This window comes from Pelophylax lessonae (genome assembly GCF_965119305.1).
Source record: "Pelophylax lessonae genome assembly, chromosome: 10".
NCBI classification, from domain to species: Eukaryota; Metazoa; Chordata; class Amphibia; order Anura; family Ranidae; genus Pelophylax; species Pelophylax lessonae.
The window spans coordinates 76,807,953-76,831,205 of record NC_138777.1 but is presented as its reverse complement, the minus strand read 5'-3'; the positions used below and the strand labels follow the sequence as shown (position 1 = coordinate 76,831,205).

The 23,253-nt window shown below is 41.8% G+C and overlaps 2 protein-coding genes across 3 annotated transcripts in view; one reads left to right on the top strand and one right to left on the bottom strand.

Moving 5' to 3' along the window:
• The first annotated feature begins 1,638 nt into the window (after positions 1-1,638).
• On the top strand, positions 1,639-21,593 carry PRR33 (proline rich 33). Of its 2 annotated transcripts, none has more exons than XM_082269884.1 (2): positions 1,639-1,757; positions 19,845-21,593. In XM_082269884.1, exon 2 carries the CDS (start codon positions 19,853-19,855, stop codon positions 21,473-21,475), a length of 1,623 nt encoding a protein of 540 aa, XP_082126010.1. In that variant the 5' UTR covers positions 1,639-1,757; positions 19,845-19,852; the 3' UTR covers positions 21,476-21,593. The 2 variants fall into 2 exon arrangements, with proteins under 2 accessions (XP_082126010.1, XP_082126011.1); XM_082269885.1 differs by lacking the exon at positions 1,639-1,757 and adding an exon at positions 4,776-4,876.
• Positions 16,742-23,253, bottom strand: part of LSP1 (lymphocyte specific protein 1) — a 158,506-nt gene continuing 151,994 nt past the window's right edge. Inside the window, exon 13 of the mRNA XM_082269886.1 lies at positions 16,742-16,968. The gene's annotated coding sequence lies outside the window, so the exon portion shown is untranslated. The remainder of the gene's footprint in view (positions 16,969-23,253) is intronic.

The following is a 23,253-nucleotide window of genomic DNA, read 5'->3' as shown; positions in this document are numbered from 1 at the left end:
TTACTGACTGTGTTGATGGGGGGAATCACGCGATTTTTTTTCCAGCAACCCGTGGCTGCAGGAAAGAAAATCACACCATCTTTGGCCTGCCTAACATGAAGAATCGCTGTTCACGTGTGACCAACTTTAAAGGATGGGCATACACCAATAGAATTAAGTTAGAAAATTGTTGTTTTTGGAACATTTGTTTTGAATGTGAGCGGTCATATCAAGGATCATTTCCGAACATAGGCCTCTTTCACACGGGCTTTCCGTATGTCCGTATATCACCCCATCCGTTTGCGGATGATATACGGACATAATGCATGGCAATGGGATTGCGGATGTCAGCGGATGACCATCCGATGACATCCGATTTGCGTCCTTTCAGTTCTGTTCCGTTTTTTTGGAACAGAACAGAACCCTATTATTTAATAAACGGAAAGGACGCAAAATCGGATGTCAGCAGTGTCATCCGCTGACATCCGCAATCCCATAGAAATGCATTATGTCCCTATATCATCTGAAAACGGATGGGATGATATGCGGACATATGGACCGGATGACACAAATGTCATCCGTGTACGTAAAAAAAAAAAAAAAAAAGTGCCGGAGCGGATCGCAATATGGTCCGCTCCGTGTGAAAGAGGCCTTAGTGATGAGAAAATTCGAAGGAACAGGATAGAGTTTTTCTTGTTTTTTTATCTGAACGAACAAAATGCTAAGGGTCCTTTCACACGGGCTTTCTGCCCGGCAGACTCCGTTTTGCTCAGCAGGGATCAAGCTGCCAATCCCCGCTGAGCAGGAGGATGACAGGTCCATCTCTGCTAACTGTGCAGAAACTGACCTATCAGAGCCCCGCTCTCCTCTATGGAAGATCGGATGAAAATGGGCTGCCTGTTCTTTTTAATCCGAACCCATCCGATCCTTTAGACAGATGGAAAATAGGGTTTCTATCCGTTTGGATTTCACGGACAGAATCGGATCAGATAGCAGCGGGTGTCACCGGACATGTCACCACTGACATCTGCTGCCCCATAGGGGTGTATGGAGAGTCTGATCAGGTCTGCCTGAAAAACTGACAGCGGACCGGATCGGAAACCGTAAATGTGATTTACATTTAATGCGCACAAAAGAAACCTGGCTATTATATCTGGGATTCTATTCAAGTAGCAAGTCTGAATGGATTTTTAAGGGCTTTTGAATGAAATGAGTTATCTCAATATTGGGAAGATCAAATGCACTGACGAACAATTTTTCTGAATTTTGAAAGAAAGTAAGGTGAAATATTTTTAGTGTTGAAAGTGCAAAAAAGCTCTGAATTAGCTGTATAACTATATAACAAAAAAAGCCGTCTGATATTTCATTCCTAAACCAGCCAAGGGTTATTGTTAAAAAAAATACTCCAGGGTGACATCTGATGCCCAATTCATTGATATCAGTTTGTTTATGTACTTGATTAGTATGTGATTCATTTATTATAAACATAATTGCAGCATGCTAATAAAGAAAAGAAAATCTGTTAGCTCTCTGCCATAGATGCCTATGGAACGCTCGCCTGTAGTTTGTAGTGATGTCTATGCTGTTTCTGGACAGTAGGGGAGGCCAGAATCCAGCATAAGAGTGGGTGTTCCCCCTCCCCCTGACCTTTTCATAGCCCCCCTTCTTCCCCCCAGGTTCTCAGTTTTGCTGCCCCAGGTGTGGGGGTCGTTTTCTTCCAGTTGCAAGTGGAAGAAGGGAGCTGGGCACAGGAGCTGGCAACTGACAGCTTTCAGCAGGTAACCAGAAAAAAATAAATAGGAGGGGTACATCCAATCAGAACTTCTTGATATTGATCAGCATGTTATTAATACAGTTCCAAAGAAAAATGATATTTTTTCAAATGTTACTGCAGACTGTTCCTTAATCCTTATTAGCACTGGGGCAGTCCTCTGCAGTTAACGAGGAAAGGGTTAATTACCTATGAAAGGTTACTGTACTGGGAAGAGCTGCAGTTTACAAAGGGTTAACATTTTATGCACGAAATACATTGAAGTTAAAGGAGCTGATTACCTGCTGCAAAACTGCAAAGGGATATTAATCTATGCATACGATGCACTTGATATATAGGGGTTCAACTTGCTAAGGGTTAACAATCTATGCATACGATGCACTTGAGATATAGGGGTTCAACTTGCTAAGGGTTAACAATCTATGCATACGATGCACTTGAGATATAGAGGTTCAACTTGCTAAGGGTTAACAATCTATGCATATAATGCTCTTGAGATATAGGAGTTCAACTTGCTAAGGGTTAACAATCTTTGCATACGATGCACTTGAGATATAGGAGTTCAACTTACTAAGGGTTAACAATCTATGCATACAATGCTCTTGATATGTAGGGGTTCAACTTGCTAAGGGTTAACAATGTATGCATACAATACACTTGAGATATAGAGGTTCAACTTGCTAAGGGTTAACAATCTATGCATACGATGCAGTTGAGATATAGGGGTTCAACTTGCTAAGGGTTAACAATCTATGCATACGATGCAGTTGAGATATAGGGGTTCAACTTGCTAAGGGTTAACAATCTATGCATACGATGCAGTTGAGATATAGGGGTTCAACTTGCTAAGGGTTAACAATCTATGCATACGATGCAGTGGAGATATAGGGGTTCAACTTGCTAAGGGATAACAGTTTATGCATGCAATGCACTTGAAATATAGGGAGTTCAACTTGCTAAGGGTTAACAATGTATGCATACAATACACTTGAGATATAGGGGCTCGACTTGCAAAGGGTTAAGAATCTATGCATACGATGCCCTTGAGATATAGAGGTTCAACTTGCTAAGGGTTAACAATCTCTGCATACGATGCCCTTGAGATATAGGGGTTCAACTTGCTAAGGGTTAACAATCTCTGCATACGATGCACTTGAGATATAGGAGTTAAACTTGCTAAGGGTTAACAATCTCTGCATTCGATGCACATTGGATATAGGGATTCAACTTGCTAAGGGTTAACAATCTATGCAGACATTACACTAGAGATATAGGGGTTCAACTTGCTAAAGGTCAAAAATCTATGCATGAAATGCTATGAAGTGTCAAATTAACTGTAACTAGGGTGCAAAGGTTACTCTATCTATGCATTAAATATTATTATAGGAAAGGGTTAATCTTCCTGCAATGAAAATACAAAGGATTATCTATGTATGAAATAATATGATAGTAAATGGTTAAATTACCCGCATCGGATTATCTCACAATGTGTGATATTCCCTCAAGGTACACTGTAGCCTTTAAAAACAAATGCAGCGCACGTTTATTATGTTCCCTTCCTTTCACTGCATGCATTTTAACGTGATTTGATGCATTTATTTAATTAATGCATGTGCGTGTCTTGCAGGCTGAAATTGAACTGTGCATTTTCACATTTTACACGTGTTATTGACATTTATTCATTTTCATGCACTGCCATTGCCAACAAGAGACCTTATAAAAAGCTTTGATGCATCAAAAAATTGACAACGCAGGTCAACGAACTGCACTGTGTGGACTATAACCTTTCAATGACTAACCTGTGCATACGTGCTGATGTGCATTATAAAGCAGGAGTTGAATGGATAGGTGTAAATTGGCCCTAAAACCCACAAAAAATGAAGCAAAAAGCACTCTAAGGCTAGGCTCACGCTTGATCCTCAGCTTCTTTTTTGGGCATTTTTTAAGCTTTTATTTTTTTTTGCATGTTTTTTGCACGTTTTCCGGTGTGTAAGCATTTTTGTTGTTCCAGTGAAATAAGGATTACTAGAAGGAAGAGAATGGCTGTTAGGTGTGCAAATGTGCAAAAAGCGTGTTATGTTCATTTTTCTGGCACTCCCATTGAAGTCTATTAGCCAAAAACCTGTAACTCTGCATCTTTTTTTTTTTTGGCGCAACAAGTGACGTCACATCGATCACATGTAAATGGAGCCTGTAGAATAAAATAGAAATCTTATTGTCAATTTCTGGTAACACATGACAAATCGTGAACGGGGGCTTCGTCATAGTAAAAATGCATGTTGACAATAATTGGGGGAGATTTAATAAAACTGGAGCACACAGAATCTGGTGCAGCTGTGCATAGAAACCAATCAGCTTCCAGATTTTACTGCCAAAGCTTAAATGAACAAACTGAAGTTAGAAGCTGATTGGTTACAATGCCAGATTCTGAGTGCTCCAGTTTTAGTGAATCTACCCCAACGCATGCTAAAAAAAAAAAATTACCATGCCAGATTCTGAGTGCTGCAGTTTTAGTAAATCTACCCCCACGCATGCTAAAAAAAAAAAAAAATAAAAAAAATAAAAAAAAAAAGGAAATTAGAATTCCTGCACACTGTAATTTAGGTAGTTTATTGGCCCTGATCATAAAGAAATATGCAAATAAATAATGCTAGCAAATGTTCTACTTTGTATAGCACCAACCAAGTTGTTTGAACTATATAAATCCTGTATAATATTATTATTATTATTATTATTATTATTATTAATAATAATAATAATAATAATAATAAAAAAAGAAAAATATAAGTTCCGTCCAGGATAATATAAAATTCCGGAGACAGGAAAATAAATATTGCTTTAATCTTACCTTATATAGCCTTGCTTTAATATAGAGATTAGTTTGGTTATATGCTCATCAATGTATTCATCTCAGATTAATTATTATTTTACTGTGTGATGCAGATACACTGTAACTGTAAACTGTATTGGCTTTCACAGGAACACGTAGCCAGATTGTGTAACGATGCTGTAATGATGATATTTAAGGAAAATGTAATCTAAGAATTCTAATTGGCACTTGTTTGGTGAACGTAGTTAGATTATTTTTTTGTAGAAGCCTCCGAAATGTCTGAATAAAATGTTTTTGTAAGTATTTTGCATCCAAATTGTTGCTGTCCTTGATGCTGAATCTGCTTTTTCTGTAGTCTGTGCAGTTTCTGTCTGCTAGTCGTTGGTCAGCGGTGCTTTCCTGGTCTGTGATGGGGTATTAGTGCTTTACAGGGCTTTCTGAAGATTATCGCCCCTCACTAATGAAATACCTTTTGTCCTTCAAATATCTCCTAAATACTCGAAGGATACAATTGTAATTAGGTAACTTTGGGACTCGTTGGATGTGGCCTTAATATGCTATCTGGTTGGTCAATGTCTATTAATTTCCAGGTGGAAAACAATTCTCACCCAATCAGGAGTTGACAGGTCACGTGACCATATGGCTTGCTGCTATTTTCATTTCTCTCAACATAGTAGAGAGGGGTCAAGTTACCGTGTGATAATCTGGTTAATGCCCTTTGGGATACACTGCCTTAGGTTTCACTGCATAGCTATGTGTCACTGTGTGCATGTACATAGAATAAGGGATATTTATGGGCCTTTTATTTGCATGGCTGTGGTTATATTCTGGACATTTTTAATTTATTTGATATTTGTATTTGTGGGGTGGCTGTAGGTTGGCTTAATGGTGCCTGAGCTCCTGCAAAAAATTATCCCCATGTTGCTTTCCAAGGCTGAAAGAATGAGGGAGCCATAATCTGTCAAAAATGTAAATGTGGAGGGTGTTGTTTTCCTAATCTCCCCCACAGAGTTCTATGCAGTGCATGTGGCTGCTGAATACTAGCTGCTGATTGGTCTGTGCCACTAGCCAATCAAAGGTTTGCATTGAGTAGTACCATACACTGTAGAACAGCCTTTCTCACCTACCATTCCATTCCATGGAGCCCTAGGGTTCCCAAAGAGGTTGCTAGGGGTTCCTTGAAGAATGTGCAATTTCTGGCTCTCAGATAGGTCTGTGGATAGGTGCAGCATGATGCAGCAGGCAAAAAACACATGTTGAGTCCAAGTGGGGTAACAGGAATATATTGTAACAAATGTTCAGCAATACACAGCTGACCAGGCGGGAAGGCTACCCTTCCGGAATCACTCACAAGTTGTACAGCAATGGAACAGTAGATTAAAATGTCAGAGGTGCCGACAGCGTCCCTGTCTCTAGGAGCAGAATGGAGCCTGGCCAGTCTGTACCCAAATGGGGAGGCTTCCAGGGAGCACTTTCCTCTGGAACCTATTAAGCACTGTCCCTGACAGATGGATATCCTGTCCCTGCACTGCCACTCGCAAAAATGAGCACCCAAACCCAGGAGCCAAGGTCTTAAATAGACTCTGCCTGACCCAAGATGGCCACCAAAGTCACATGGGCTGCCAGTATCCAATTGAATAACTGCCTCCCTGTGATTCAGAAAACCATAGAGAAACTAGGTTCCTCTCAACATCCAACCCTATCTGCATTGCCACTGCAGACGAGCACCACCTGCAGTGGAGAATATAGACGGCACCTGCCTACAAGTCCACTGAAAACAGTTATATTTTAAGCTGTCTGTAGGAGGGGAATTCTTCCCAATGGCTACAAATGTAAGGAGACCACTTCCCACTGACCATCACACCCATGTATGGTAGACTGTAGATACAGTCATTATTACCATGCTTCAAGCTTGCAAAAGCCGAAAAACACATGGGATTTTAAAGCTGAATTCCAGGTATGGATTTTTTTTTTGCATAGTTACATTGGCCTAGCTTGGACCAATGAAAGTATACATATTCCATACCTGATTGTCCACTTCCACAGGAATCAATCATTGTTGTTCCATACCGAGTTGCTGCTCAGGGGAGATAACCTCACCTGCACTGCACAGGAGCCGCTCAGGGAACGCCTTGCATTTTTCTCAATTAATGCAAAGTGGTTTCTGATTGTATAAGGCAGAGATTGTGATGTCACCACCCCTTCTTCCCATCTTTTTTTTGTCAAAACATTTTATTGAACATTTTGAAAGATACAAAAACGAAAACAGTGAGAACACAGCCGAAGGTAAGTGTACGTAAAACATGGCCATATAGAGTATATATTAAGAACAATAAGGCAACCTGGAGACATCAAATGAAACAAGTACTTAAATAGAAGGTACAAAGTCATATATGAAAAGATATCCCAACTATGAATAAAAAAAAGGGGTGTGAAGACATGCTGAGGAATGCGGCGGACCAGTCTGGGTTCCGACACCCCCAGTGGGGAACTTGCTGTGTCGGAGGCCAGAGGATGGTCGTCAGCCAGTAAAAGAAATCCCCTATACTAAGAGGCCTCTGCCGGGGTTACCAGCTCGTAGAGAGGCATTATGACATTTTTGGTTGTTCCGTGGGTGTCTTGGAGGGTGGAAGAAGTGGAGGGAGGGAGGGAAGAGAGCGAGGGGAGGGTAGAGAGAAGGAGAGAGAGAGAGAGCGAAAAGAGGAAGAAGAACAACAACAAAAAAAGGGGGGGTGTAGGGAAGAGGGTTGATCTGAAGAGGCTTGTAGGGCAGGTGGTGAGATAAGTTCAAGGGTGCAGCTATGGTAACTACGTGATCATCGTGCGGTACGTGGGCGAAGTCGTGAAGTGCAGCCACGGGGCCCAAATGTTGTAGCATTTGTCCGGAGAGTCCCTGGCTTGAAATATAAGATCTTCCATTTCAGCGACCCGTTGGACCCACTCTGCAATAGTGGGGGGGGGGGGGGATGGATAGCCAATGGCAAGGGATACACATTTTGGCAGCATTGATAAGATGTAAAGCAAGGGATTTGTTATATCTGGCGTAGGGTATAGAGGTGTGGTGTAGCAGATATTGAGCCGGGGTAAAATCAGGGGTAAAGGTGGTAATGTGAGAGATGTGGGAGTGAACTTCCTGCCAGAATGGTTGAATACGGGGGTACTCCCACCAAATGGGTAACAGGGATCCTCGCTGCTGGGAGCACCTCCAGCAATTGGGAGAGCCCCTCGCAGAGAACTTATGCAGTATGTCAGGGGTCCTGTACAATTTAGTAAAAATCTTGATATCGTTTTTCTTGAGCGAAGACGTTTAAGGATCCCTTTTGCAAATGATAGTAAATGTGGGACCAATACGTCTCGGAGAGGTCCAGGGCCAAATCCCTCCCCCATCTGAGACGCTGTGGACTGCGGATTTGACGATGCGAAGAGCACGGTGGTGTCCTTCTTTCCATCTTACCCAATCAGGGATCGCTTTTCATTAATTGTAAAAAAACACAAGGCTTTCTCTGAATGGCTCCTGTGCCTAAGGAGTGTCCCACTGTGGTTACTATGCAGAAGGGCAACTGCTCGGCACTGGACCTGGAAGACAGAGTAGATCACTGTAGTAGCAGCAGCTACTACAGTGATTCTCTGCTTCCTCAAGAATCTGTCTGGTAGGGAACTATACAAAAAAATAGATCTAGAATTCAGCTTTAGGATTCAGCTCTGAGGATTTTAAGTCTTCTTTTTATTCCTGAATGTGACAGACAGGTGTCCTTTTCACATCTACTTATCAAACATATATGTGGATATCACTGTACTTGTCATATATTTTTTGTTTTTTTATATTTTTTCACATATAGTTTTGTATCCGTAGCTCATACGTACTCTTACTTACCGTAATAAAGGCACCCATACATGTGATTAAACAGTTGCCCTATTTGAATGGATTAGGGGAGTTTATTGTTGCACCCACAAACACTAATGCTTGGGGTTTATCGCTTCACTCTCTGACACCAAAGCTTGAGGTTTATTGCTCCCCCCATTGACTCTAATGCTGGGGGTTTATTGCTGTACCCACTGATATTAATGCTTGGGGTTTATTGTTGCACCCACTAACACCAGTGCTGGGGGGGGGGGGGTTTATTGTTGCACCCAATGACACTAATGCTGGAGTTTTATTGCTGCACTCACTGACACCAGTGCTTCCGGTTTATTGCTGCACTCCCTGACACCAAAGCTGGGGGTTTATTGCTGAACCCAGTAACACTAATGCTGTTGATTTATTGCTGCACCCACTAACACCAACGATGTGGTTTTATTGCTGAACCCACTGACTCCTATGATTTGGGTTTATGGCTGAACCCTCAGACACTTATGATTTGGGTTTATTGCTGCACCCACTGACATCAGTATTGGGGGCAGAGGCGTAACTAGAACCTTCAGGGCCCTGATGCAAGAAACCATGAAGGGCCCCCCAGACCCCTGGCCGGGGCCCTTACCTTCAAGCCCAGGGCTCTTCCCACTAATCCTGGGGCTCTTTACACTTGTTGCATGGCCTTTTATTACGGTCCCGCAGCAGGATTCTTTCACAAGTTCTGCAGTGGGCCCCCTTCCTGCAATCTTGTGGGCCCCCTTCCTGCAATCTTGGGGCCTCCCCACAGTGGTGCAATGCCAGGGTCCGGTCGCAAGTGTGACCTTTGCGATCCTGGAAGTTCACCCACTGGTTTGCTACCGGGCCCCCTGGAGCATGGGGCCCGGTAGCGATTGCAACCCCTGCAACCCCTGTAGTTACGCCCCTGATTGGGGGTTTACTGCTTGCACCAAATAGCACTAATGCTGCTGGTTTACTTTTTGCACACACTGACATCAATGATGGAGGTTTATTGCTGAATCCTTTTTTTCTGTTTTATTGCTGCACCCACTAATATCAATACTGGGGGGGCGGGCTATTGCTGTAGTGACTGAAACCAGTGCTGGGGGTTTATAGCTGTACCCAAATGCTGAGGGTTTATTGCTGCATACACTGACACCAATGCATCTCAATCTTGGGTGCATAAGGCCCTAAACGTTTTTGACATTGGGTACAATGTCCAGGCCCTGTCCAGCCGCAGCAGCTTTCAGCTTCTCATACTGTCTATGTAGCCACGTACTTGACTGGGAATGGAGAATGAAAGGGGCCCTGGCTGTGGTTGCTCTCTGTGGCAGCTGCCCTGTGGTGCTGAACTGGTTGGCAGCTGTATCGGCAGGAGGAGAAGCTGATGGGCAGTAAGAGTTTAATAAACTGAGTCAGGCAGCACTGCACTGTGGGGGCTGTTGTCCAGAGGCGAGACACTCTACTGTGGTCAGGAATGTTTGAACTGCATTTCCCAGAGTGAGATTTCCAGGAGGAGGGGAAGTTTTCTCAGGCTGTGCAGAGCCTTGAGGTAGACCATAGAGTGCACATCGCTGTCCAGTGTGGACCATCACTGCTGCATATCAGTGCCCTAAGCGGCATCCTTAGAATTGAGTTCAGGGGTGCAGACAGCCAGAGTGACCTGGGTGCATAGCAGAGAGTGGACTAATTGCGGTGTGTGACCAGATGGTGGGCTACTGCTGTGTGGATTTGCTATTTGCTGCTAAAGAGAGGGAGCCCTTTATGAACTGTCCATACAACCTTTGAATAGCTCTATTGCTGCCTGCAGGCTTTGCTGGGACTGTTTTCATGTGCATCAACAGTACAACTGGGCCTAAACACTAGCCGGCTGAGGACTAAAGACTGTCCTTTTACAGCTGCTACACAGAGACTTTCACCTTTTGCCTATACTAAGAGGTACCTCTCAGGGGACATTGCACCATACCCTAGCCATTCTCCTAAAGTGCACTCTAGCTTAGTTATAGTATTATAATTCATATTGCAGTTAATGCTTATATTCACTGTTTATTGCTGACTTTGCTGAATCACGAGTTATTCCCAGTCTAGCGGTACAGAACTCTATTCTAAGTTATCTTGGAATAGTAATTATACTGTCTAGTGGACTTTGTCTGAACCTACCTTCTGTGTGTTTATTTATGCTCAAACCAACATTCAAACCCGTACCAATACATTAAGCCAATTTACCACCAAACAATCTTGTGTCGATTTCCTGTTGCTAATTCACAGCATAAGTGCTTGCAGTAACTTTCACTCAATCAAGTGTGTCAGAGGGGCTCAGTTGAGGCTTAGAACAGGGAACCCAAATTACCAAGTGGCTTCTGCAGGGGCACTGTATATACTTTTACAGGCTGCTGGCAGAGGGGTTAGACCCTGAACCTACACCTTGCAGCCTCACAAAACACACCAGGATTGCCTGTAGACAGGCGAAACTCCTAGTATAGATTTTTTGTGGCAAATGCAATACATATACACAGAACAAAATTATAAACGCAACACTTTTGTTTTAGCCCCCATTTTTTATGAGCTGAACTCAAAGATCTAAGACTTTTTCTATGTACACAAAAGGCCTATTTCTCTCAAATATTGTGCACAAATCTGTCTAAATCTGTGTTAGTGAGCACTTCTCCTTTGCCGAGATAATCCATCCACCTCACAGGTGTGGCATATCAAGATGCTGATTAGACAGCATGATTATTGCACAGGTGTGCTTTAGGCTGGCCGCATTAAAAGGCCACTCTAAAATGTGCAGTTTTATCACACAGCACAATGTCACAGATGTCCCAGATTTTAAGAGAGCATGCAATTTGCATGCTGACTGCAGGAATGTCAACCAGAGCTGTTGCCAGTGAATTGAATAAGCCATCTCCAAAGGAGTTTCAGAGAAATTGGCAGTACATCCAACCAGCCTCACAACCACACACCACATGTAACCACATCAGCCCAGGACCTCCACATCCAGCATCTTCACCTCCAAGATCGTCTGAGACCAGCCACCCGGACAGTTGCTGCAACAATCGGTTTGCATAACTAAAGAATTTCTGCACAAACTGTCAGAAACTATCTCAGGGAAGCTCAGCTGCATGCTCATCCTCCTCATCGGGGTCTCTACCTGACTGCAATTCTTCATTGTGAACGACTTGAGTGGGTAAATGCTCACATTCAATGGCGTCTGGCACTTCGGAGAGGTGTTCTCTTCACAGATGAATCCCGGTCTTCCCTGTACAGGGCAGATGGCAGACAGCATGTATGGCGATGTGTGGGTGAGCAGTTTGCTGCAATTAACATTGTGGATCGAGTGGCACATGGTGGCGGTGGGGTTATTGTATGGGCAGGCGTATGTTATGGACAACGAACACAGGTGCATTTTATTGATGGCATTTTGAATACACAGAGACACTGTGACAAGATTCTGAGGCCCATTGTTGTGCCATTCATCCACGACCATCACCTCATGTTGCAGCATGATAATGCAGGGCCCCATGTTGCAAGGATCTATACACAATCACATGGTCAGTATACTCACCGGACATGTCACCCATTGGGCATGTTTGGGATGCTCTGGCTCAACATATACAACAGTGTGTTCTAGGTCCTACAAATGTCCAGCAACTTCGCACAGCCATTGAAGTGGTATGGACCAACATTCCACAGGCCACAATCAACAACCTCATCAACTCTATGCGAAGGAGATGTGTTGCATTGCGTGAGGCAAATGGTGGTCACACCAGATACTGGCTGGTTTTCAGACCCCCCCCCCCCGTACAGTAAAACTGAACATTTTAGAGTGGTCTTTTTTTGTGGCCAGCCTAAGGCACACCTGTGCAATAATCATGCTATCTAATCAGCATCTTGATATGCCACACCTGTGAGGTGGAAGGCAAAGGAGAAGTGCTCACTAACACAGATTTAGACAGATTTGTGAATATTTGAGAGAAATAGGCGTTTTGTGTACATAGAAAAAGTCTTCAATCTTTGAGTTCAGCTCAGGAAAAAGTGTTGCGTTTATAATTTTGTTTAGTGTATTTCCACTCATCTGCATTGGGGAAGTATGGAGAATGCAGTTGGCAACATTCCATCCTGAAAATGCAGGTTGCCTGACTGTCATGGCAACCCAGTGATTCCAGAACATTAGAGGCTTCTGTTAATTGAGTCATTGCTACATATGTGACCTTATCGTGTTGCATTCATACAAAGTCATCTTTTGAGACCCATTTTTCCAGGGGGTATAATTCCAGCTGTAGTGGAGCATACAGAGGTAATAGGGCAAATGACTGTATGCCTGTATAATTATTTATCCAATAGTATGTGGCAAAGCACTGCAGAGATTTCATAAAACAGAAGGTAAAATTAGCTTCATCTGTGCTGTTACCAGCAGTTCTGTATGCTATGCACAGCTGAGCCGGAATTGAGGAATAAACCCATTTTTTTTGGGGGGGGGGGTTGTGACTGAAGTGAGACAAGCAGATACCTTCTGTTTAAGTGCCCCTTTATAACAAAATAGTTAATACTAACCTTTCCTGTCATCCACATTTGTTGCCATATTAAAGTCCAACTATGGGATTTACAAATAAAACGACTCTTGTAGTGCCCATCAGCACTGCAAGGGTTAAATGATAACTCTAGGGCAGGGATCCTCAAACTATGGCCCTCCAGCTGTTGCGGAACTACGCATCCCATGAGGCATTGTAAAACTCTGACATTCACAGACATGACTAGGCATTATGGGAATTATAGTTCCTGAACAACTGGAGGGCCATAGTTTGAAGACCACTGCTCTAGGGGATGAGGAAAAATATGTAATACTTTCCTTACTCTGTGCTCAGGCAGGCTCTGGCACGCCTCTCCAATCCAGATTGTAGGTGGTCCCTTGTTGTCCGCACTTACATGTAGGGATTTTGTCCTATGTTGTACTTCTTGACATCATCATTAACAGCCGGCTAGAGCTTCATAGAGAAAAGGCTCTGGGTGCAGGTTGCACAGATGTAGGTAGTATGTCCGGGTGAGGGATAAGGTAAGTATTATACCCTACTGCTTTAACTTTAGACTCAACAAGCATTTAACTTTTGCAGTGCGAGAGCTCCACTGCAAGGGTAGTTATTTTAATCCTTAAGTTGGGCTTTCATAAAAAAAAAAAAAAAAAAAAAAAAAAAAAAAAATCACACCATCTACAGAACCTGCAAATTGCAACACTTATGGGTGTGTTGGATTCCTGAAGCCCGCTGCATTCAGGGGTATGATTTGGCAGCCACAATGGGACTGCTGGGTTCTACAGTGCATTGTCTGGCTGGAGAAACCACAGAGGGAAATGGGGGAACAGGAATCTGAGACTCTGGAAGTGTTGGCTTCTGAAGGTTCCACATTATGAGATACCTTATCAGTACAATGGAACAGTGATGCAAGTGTGGAGAAAGGTGAATAACATCTTCTTTGCAGGGGACACTAAAAAAACAAACATATTTTTTAACAAAAGAAGCACGATAAAGGAGGCCCTGCTGTACTCTGCACTGGTTTAGTAGGTAGCTTTATAATTCCTTTAGGTCCATTTTACTATAACCTGCTTTTACTGTCCAGAATTTGGCAAGTTATTTTTTGAATAAATTGTGTATACTTAATATTTCAGGGGCTGGTTTTCGGACTGCTATGAAACTATTTAAATAAACTTCAGTATTTTACTGCCCCTTCACCCAAAACCTGTAACCCCTAACTCTTCCTTATTGAGCATAGATAGTACTGCATATTCTTTTATTCAAATCTCAAGAGCATTAGTGTAGCATGTCCCCCATTCACTTTAGTGGGATGCCTGCATACAGCCTGACAGATGGTCTTTCCATTGAGGCAAAGCTATGTGGTGCTGGACAGGCATCAAAATAAATAACCCTGAATAGCAGGCTTGTGGTAAGTATAACCTGTTCTGACGTACTGGGAGCCAGGGGCTCAAAAATGGGTAGGTGTACTAAAATGTACTTTAAAAATGCCCTTTAAAGCTGAATTCCAGATGAGTTTTTTTGTTTGTTTGTTTGTTATCAATATTCATCCAGCTTAGACCATATTCTATACCTGTGGGACCACTCTGGAAGTGGATAATCACTGTAATAGCTGTCACTACTACAGTAATCCTCACCATTTCCCACTCTCCATGCCAAGCAGCGGCCCTGCTGCATAGTAAACAAAGGGGCTCGCCTTGTTGGCACAGGTGCCATTAAAAGAATGCCTTGTATTTTTCTTCCACTAAATAAGGGTGTTGATTTGCTAAAACTGGAGAGTGCAAATTCTAATACAGCTCTGTATGGTAGACAATCAGCTTCTAACTTTAGCTTGTTCAATTAAGCTTTGACAAAAAAAGAAACCTGTAAGCTGATTGGTTTCTGTGCAGAGCTGCACCAGATTTTGCACTCTCCAGTTTATGTAAATCAGCGATTCTCAACATTTTTTGAGTCAAGGCACCCTTTAAAAATCATGGAAATCTCAAGGCACCCTTTAATAAATTATGGACAGTCTCGAGGCACCCGATTCTAAAAATGTAAAAACTATACTAATAGTTTAACATAATGCAACAACATCCACACAAGTAGGATACCCAACATTAGGGGGGGGGATTTATTCTTCCAAAGCAAGTACACTTCTACAAACTGGTACTGACTAGTACTCCAATGTTCTTACTCGGTTTTTCTCCATCATTTAGCTAATGTGACCCCATAGCTGATGGAGAGGGGCGGGAGAGGGGAGTACAAGGATGCTGTGCAGTTGACTGACATCCTCCATATCAACTGATGCCTTAGGTCGGTGATGGCAAACCATGGCACCCCAGATGTTTTAGAACTACATTTCCCAAGATGCTTAACTACACTGCAGAGTGCATGAGCCTCATGGGAAATGTAGTTCCAAAACATCTGGGGTGCCAAGGTTTGCCATCACTGCCTTAGTTGGTTAGGACACCAGCATCTAGAAGGATGTAATGATGCACAATGAAAACCTGTGGCTTTGCGTAACTAAAAGGCAGGCTTCATCCACCTGTTGGCTTATATATAATTTTTTAGGCATTTTGCCAAGGCACAACTGAATAAACCTCAATGGACCCTGGTTAAAAAAGGCTGGTGTAAGTCAATTCCAAGGTGTTCTTCATTTGGACAAGGTGGAGATTGTCCCGCCACTGCCCTTCCCCTCCCCGTCATCCAATTAGGTAATCATTTGTGTTAATTGAAAAAAATGCGAGGCTTTCTCTGAATGACACCTGTGTCAAGCAAGCGACCCCTGCAGCAGGACAGTCACTCGGCACAAGACTCTGAAAAGTATCACAGGATCCAAGTATGGAGTACGCACACTTCCGTTGGTCAGAGCTGGACCAATAAATCCATACTGGGAATTCAACTTTATGTAGTGAAACAGCATGAAGGCCTATAAAGGCTAGTAGTAAGTAGTGCCTAAATATACATTGTTAATTTGGTCACTAAACCTCTCAATTTCAATGCAGTGCCTGATATATTATTTAAGATGTAGTTTAATCCTAAGCTAGTTTCTTATTTTACAATCATACCCTTGAGCATATTGACCCTAGCTTTCTGGGCAAGCAGATACTGTGCCCCTGGCAAGGGGGTTCCCAATTACAGCTTGATGGGATTTCCAACCCTTTCATGTGACCCATCCCAATGTCATCTGCTAAGCTGCATAAGCTTAAGTGTAAGTACATTACTGCATATAAAATTCCCATTGAGTGGGTTCAGGTATTAGGATTAGAACATAGACCGATACTAACCATGTACACATTCACAAAAACAGCAAGCTGTATTTGTTTAATTTTATTTATAAAGCATAAAAAGTATTTAAAAAAAAAAGACCCAGTGCAGTAGGGAGTTTGGATGGCACATGACATGCAGTATCATTTCTACATTATTCTCACTGGGTCAGTGAGTGTACTATGTACTAAAATGTGCAGGACATGACAACCCTGCTGCAGTTGTCATTGGTCCCGTTTGCCCCATCATGACATTCAATATGACGGTTTCCAGTTTCCATCTGAGATTTGTAGCAATTTTTAATTTTTTTTTTAATGAAGCTGCTGTATCTGTAAGAAAGAACGCTGAAGCTGCATAGAAAGAATTAGCAATACTGCCATCAGAAGCTATTGCATCCTGGACATAGGCCTAAAGTTATAATCAGCAGTGGTGTTAGTCAATGCGCAGCATGCACTATGAATGGTGGCCATGCATTGATTTCTCAGCATAAAACATAGCGGTCACAGATTCCTTTTTTTTTTTTAGAGATGAATGCTCCAGAAACTCAGCACAAAGCAACCTTTTCATTGTACAGCAATTATTCTCACTGCATCACTTTAGTACATAGCTTTAATGTTTATGAGATGAGAGGACAGAAAAGTTGGACTGATGGGGCTGAGGTAAGATAAGGCAACTTGGCATCACCATTTTTTTTTTACTGTAAGTTTTCAGAATTGCGTGGAAATTTTGGAGCAGATTCTCATGACAAGATGACTTCAGAGTTCTGTAAAAGAAGAACAAGAGGAAAATGTTACTGAGATCTTATTGGAATATATAGTATAGCCATTATTTGAAATTAGGAAACATGTCTAGTGACTTTAAAGTGTAATTTTGCATAGGTAATAGCCTGGCTTTCCTTTGGTGCTATTAACCACTCTTTTTACTATATAAAAAGGAGGGGGGACTGAACAGACCACACACACTACCCTTACTGTCATTAAAACGTATCCAATATTTTTTTTCAGAAATGTAGGTCAAATTTTTTTTTTTCTTTGTAAAGAGTATATGTGTTAAATAAGGCTATGATAGATTTATATTTAAACTATATATAAATATATATAAATGTATTTGAAAACCTGATGTTCTGTTAACATTTCTAGGAGGCTCTAAAATGGCAGGACAATATAAACATCCCCACATTTTCCTTTTTATTGAAAACAGATACCCCAAATTATTTAGTAATAGCCATGGTGAGTAGTTTTTTGCTAAAACTTTAGAAAATGAAAAAAGTAAAATTAAATTAGATTTTCTTCACAAAGTTGTCATTTTAACAAGTGATTTTTTTTTTTACACAGTATGGGAATACTTACAATTGCACCACAAAATATATTTTACCCAGTGAACGTAAATATGGAGATACCACGCATGTAAGATTTTGTTGCTAACTACCTGCATAGAGAGCCAAAAACCTAAAGAGAACCTTCAGGCTTTCATTTGGTTTCCTAGCCTTTACATTTCTGAAGGTTCTTTAGTGCCAGGATTGTAGAAACCCACAAAATGACCACATTTTGAAAAGCAGATGCCCCAAGGTATTTGAGTATGAGGCACTGGCTGTGTTCAGACGCAGCAAAAGTGGGAATGCAGGAAAGGCTGCAAAATTGGGTTAGTGTAGCTTTTGGGATTGTTTTTTAAATGTATCCCATTACTAGTTCTGTTCTTCAGCCGCAGCATCTTGGAACACATGATACTAAATAAAGTAGTAAGTATATTTACATCTATGATGATCTTGGCATTCTATCAGATCTGGACTGAATTGATGAATGCGGACCCATTTTTAGAAATCTGTCTATCTGGGACATAAGGATCTTTCAGGAAAATCTATTTGAACTGTCAGTTTTTCTTTCTACTTTGGTAGGTTAAGGGGGTGCCTGAAGATGTTGCATGCATAGAATTGCTTCCCAGTTTGATTATTCTCTGTATTGGGCAAAACTTATATCATATTCCTAATGAGCACCAAGGGTGGTTTGGAGAGAGATTCAGAATTAGGATTTCTAGCTCTACACAATGACTGAGGTTAAACTGGGCACCATTCCATGGCACTTAAGCACATTTAGCCATTGAAAGAACAAAAGGTCTTGATTGATGTAAACCCTGTGCTTTGACCATGCAGGGCAAAACCAACAAGTACACTGCCATGCCCTCAACAGCCATCAACTCCTCCCCTCCACTGCAGAAATTTACTTGCCCTCTGCATTCCACTCACAGGAGCATATAGTTAACCCTGTGTAAGTTCCTAGTTGCATTTTAGAGGCTATACAGGGGACCTTCACCACATCCCCGTGGGCCAGTACTAATCACCAAGCACCAGTGCTGTCACTTGGAAGGAAATGGAGTGAATCACAAGTATTTTTCTTTTCTCCCAGGGGCCAAGTAAAGCAAGAAGGTAGTGAATGGTAGGCAAGTAAACACTACAGCAAGTACTGCCATTAAATATGCTTTGCCATACAAAATTATACAAGGTATTCATAATACCACTTAATTTCCATGAGTAATTTGTATCAAGAATTACATTGCAACACTTCACAGCATTTTACAAAAAGCAAGAAAAAAAAAACTGTTCAATTCAAAGGCCATACACAATATACAACTTGGGAAAAAAAAGACAACGACAATGCTTATTAAGGTATATAGGAATAATGTAGAAGGTAAATCTAAAACATTTTTGACATATGCTACATGTGTTATTTATTTCTTCTTTTTAAATGGAAGCCATGTAAACAGACTGGGTTATGAATAGAAAAAGCCTTGGGCCTAGGTTTGGGCTGTGGGTCATAACCATTCTTATAGCCCACCATAGATTAGATGGTTCTAAGGTTCCAACTTGCAATGTAAAGTGCCAAAGCTGTAACAGATACAAGGATGGTGGTAGTGTACCATGTGTGTTACAGGGATGTCCAAAGAATTATTTAATGTGAAAGCCTGAGCACTGATATACTGAATATTGTTTGTGAAGACCTGAATATGAGCCTGTTGTAGACGTATGTATAGGGTAATGTAGGTTCAGACTGCAGCTGGGTTGTACACTAGACCGAAATTATTTTCACAGTACACAGAAAGAGCTCAAAACCTTTGATCAGCCAGGATGGCAATTTTTGTCCAATAATCCATTTTCCTCACACCAAAGGAAAGTCTTGGCTGGGCATTCAGGAAATCATCATGTAAAAAAGGTACCCTATGACAAGAGGGACTAATCAGAAGTCCCAAATGCCAAACACGTGGTTTTCTGAAAGATTGTGGTATACATATGCACACTGCATATCCCATTTTCTAAATTCTGTTACTGGAATAGGCTCAGAGGTATCTGTGGAGTTTGCATGACTGGCAACAGATATGATTATTAAACAAAACCATAATCTGGAACTGGTGACATCTAATGGTTAGGGTTTGTGCCCAACATACAGGAAGAACCACCATCTAATGTAGTAGGTTAAGATCAACAATTGTTACAATCAAAAAGGCCAGGCAGGGAGTGAAAGGCAGCCATTGAAAAAAAAAAAAAAAAAAAAAAAAAAAAAAGCACACTAGCTCATGTTTTTTTATATGCAACCAAACTTTTTTCCTAATACACACTTTTTTTATTTATTTATTTCCTTCTACCAGGAGCCACAATGCTGCTGACAGTGACCCCCCTGGAGAATCCAGGACCTCCTTCTCCTGTGCCACCTCCAACAGCTCCTAAGCCAGGCAAAGACAATGCACGCCTACAACGTCTCATGCGTAAAGCTGCAAAGAAAAATGGAGCACAGCCCCTTCCAACACAGTCCCCTAAGACCTTCCGTTCAACGCTTTCTCCAGTCACAGAAGGCGACATAGAAAGCCCTGAACCTGCTGCTGCACAGAAAAACCTGCCGCCTCCTATTACGCTACCTCCTCGTTTTCAGTTTCGGGGAGTTACCCACCGGGTACCATCTCCTTACCCGAAACATAGCTTCACCTTTACTGTGCCCGAGCAACAGAGTTTGAACCAATATCTCAGTCCTAGTCCAATTCCTGACACACCTTCTCCTCAGCCTTCTGGATTTAGTGCCCACGACAATCCTTTCCTATTTCCTTCAGGAGGAAACATCTCTGACCACGGCTCACTAAGAGTCAATGCCGATGCCAGTCCACGACCTTGCACACCAAGACATGTTACTTTTAATCCAACACCGAATACACAACCAGTAGTACCCCTCATCCCGGTTTCTGATCTCCCTATTATTATTGTGGCTGAAACAGAACATGGACTTGATTTTCCAAACAAAGCCGAAAACCTAAAAGAAAATCAGGGCAACATAAATGTCCCAAATACAGAAAGTGGTCATTCCACACTCAATAGTTCACTGCCTGATCAGCAAAGGCCTATAAACACATCCATCAGTTGTAGTACAGTTATTTTAGAGGACAATCCAGTAACACTGCAAGTTGCATCTGCAACCTCAGTAGTAATAAATAAAACAGAGATATGTTCGACAGTTACAGAAACTATATGCAACACATCAACTCTTCCTTTAATGCCAACTGATGTTATTCAGGCAACCACTCCAGCCCATACCACAGATGGAGGCCTTCCATTAGTTGCAGACGTCAAAACCAAAAGTCCTCCTCCTGAAGTTAAAAGTGTACCAAAACCAGTTAAAACTAAACCAGCAATCTCAGAAACTGATGCATCCACCTCTGCAAAACTTCCCAATTTAGAGGAAGGGAACATGTTAAAATCCCCGGAACGGGCAAAACCACCTCGGAAGAAGCCTGGAGGATGGGCAAGGCTTATGAAACATCTCATAGTTGAGCCTGACGAACCAAAATTTCCTGAATCAAATAAGACAGAGGGGATAGAAGAGAAAAAAGGAGAAGCCAAAGTAGCAGATACCGAGACTACACAACAAAGCAAAGGGCTTCGCGCCAACAAGATGTGGGATGCGCTACTGTATCACATGGCCACATCCAGCAAGGGGCAAGAGAAGCCTGCATCAGCGGAAGAATCAAAACCTGATGCAGCATCAGCACCAGCTCCCTCTCAGTTTCCTTTTCTGCGCTTTCGATTACCCCTCCTTCTGCATCGGCCTAGATTTGATGCGAGAAAACTAAAGGAGGCGGCAGCCCGACCACTACGCAAATTCACCGCCTTCTTCCACCGGAGAGTCACAGAAAAATCAACCAGCACATTTAACAGGACAGCATCAGGCTGGAGCATTAAAGAGGATACTGAGCAGCAAAAAGGGGATACAGCAGAAGTAAAAAAAGAGTAAAAAGAATATCATCCATCCAAGCCATTAATACACATGCTCTGTAGGCGTGTAGTGTTCCATTTGTGCTGCTTACTCCCTACATGGCATTTTATACCTACAAACATCATATCTAATCATGTATTGATGTGCTGTGTCCAAGTATTAAATGGTCGCTGAACATAAGTAACAAGTTGGTTTATGTAATATAGTTCTTTAAAAACACTTAAGAATAAACATGTTCTAAGCCAAACTCCAGGCAACTAAATCAATGTGCAATTGAAATACATGCTGTATAAAGAAGCTATTTTGAAAGCTAAAGAATTTTTAATGCTGTCAGTCCAGAGTTTGGTTGGTGACCTCAAGTTTTTACTACAGTAACATACCTTGGTCACCTCCCTGCCTCCAAGCCTATGACTAGACAGTGAAGGGGTGACAGCAGACTGTTGTATTTAGTTTCATAGGTACTCCACACAATCCCGATGGTGAAGGATGAGGGTAATACAGAAATCCAGAGGTTTAGAGAGCTGATCAAGATCTCAATAGCAAATAGACTAAATATACACACACATTGGAATATTTTGAGATGGTAACTGTGACTTAGGTTTACAGAAGTAAGGGGACCCGCATGATATGCCATTATTGGATAAGAGGTGATGGGTGAGCTAGACTCCAATATGGTCCTCTGCAGCTTTCCTACCTGGTTTACCCAGACGTGGGACTACCACTAAGATTTTAATAAGAATAGCAACTATATGTCCAGACATGGAATCCACATACAAATGCTTAGGCTGAAAGTGTTCTCTCACACTGCAGGTAACAAAACAATGTAAAGGAGCCGGTAACTCTGATATACGTGTTGCAATATTTATTGGCTACATATAATCGGCATAAAAAGCGTTAACACGTTTTCCGCAAGAGCCTAAAGCCTCGTACACACGCAACGAATTTCCGCCGACCGGTCATCTGTCTTTTGTCCAGAGTGCGTGTCTGTTGGTTGGAATGTGCTCTAGACTGCACACGAATTTTCTCGTACGACAGAATTCTACTTCAGAAGTGATGTCATGTGTTGGATTGCTTTGTATGTGTTCTTTCATCTCTGAGCATGCCCAGTCTTGCTCATAAGATTTTTCTCCATCGAAATCTGTACTAATGGAGACAAAAATCGGACGTGTTTTGACGGAGGACAAAAATTTTAATGCCTGCACACCAGGATTTTGTCAGCCGAAAAAGTCGGAGTCGGCTGTCGAAAGCACCATACTAACAAGCCGAAAATCGGCAGATCGGTCGGACGAAATTTCCCGGCCGAATTTCTTATCGTGTGTACGGGGCCATAATCTTTAGCCTTAATAAGCAACTATATTATTCCAATATTCATCTCCTATTCATTTCCTGGGGAAGTAGACAGTTTATCTAAGAATTGTGTACAGGAACATATACCTGCATATCTCCTGATCAGTAATCCCTAATTTATTGACAAGACAATTAACAGAATGATCATCCTCATTGGAAGGAAATGCTGAGTTATATGGGTTGATATAGAGGCTTGGTAGCGTGGAAGTAAAGCAATTGTTCTAGTATTTGTTCATTATATATTGAGGAGAGGTTTTACGATTTGCATAAGCCAGCATGTGTTATTTTTCGTCTAGCAAATAAAGACATTTTTGATTGCGTGGAGTAGCTATGAATGTCCCTGCCTTGCTTCCATTTTTGTATTTCTAGGTACAAAATGGGAAGTGGGTACAATATGCGTTTGTAGGGCAATATATCCATACAAATGTAATTGTTGTGGTGTTTAGTTT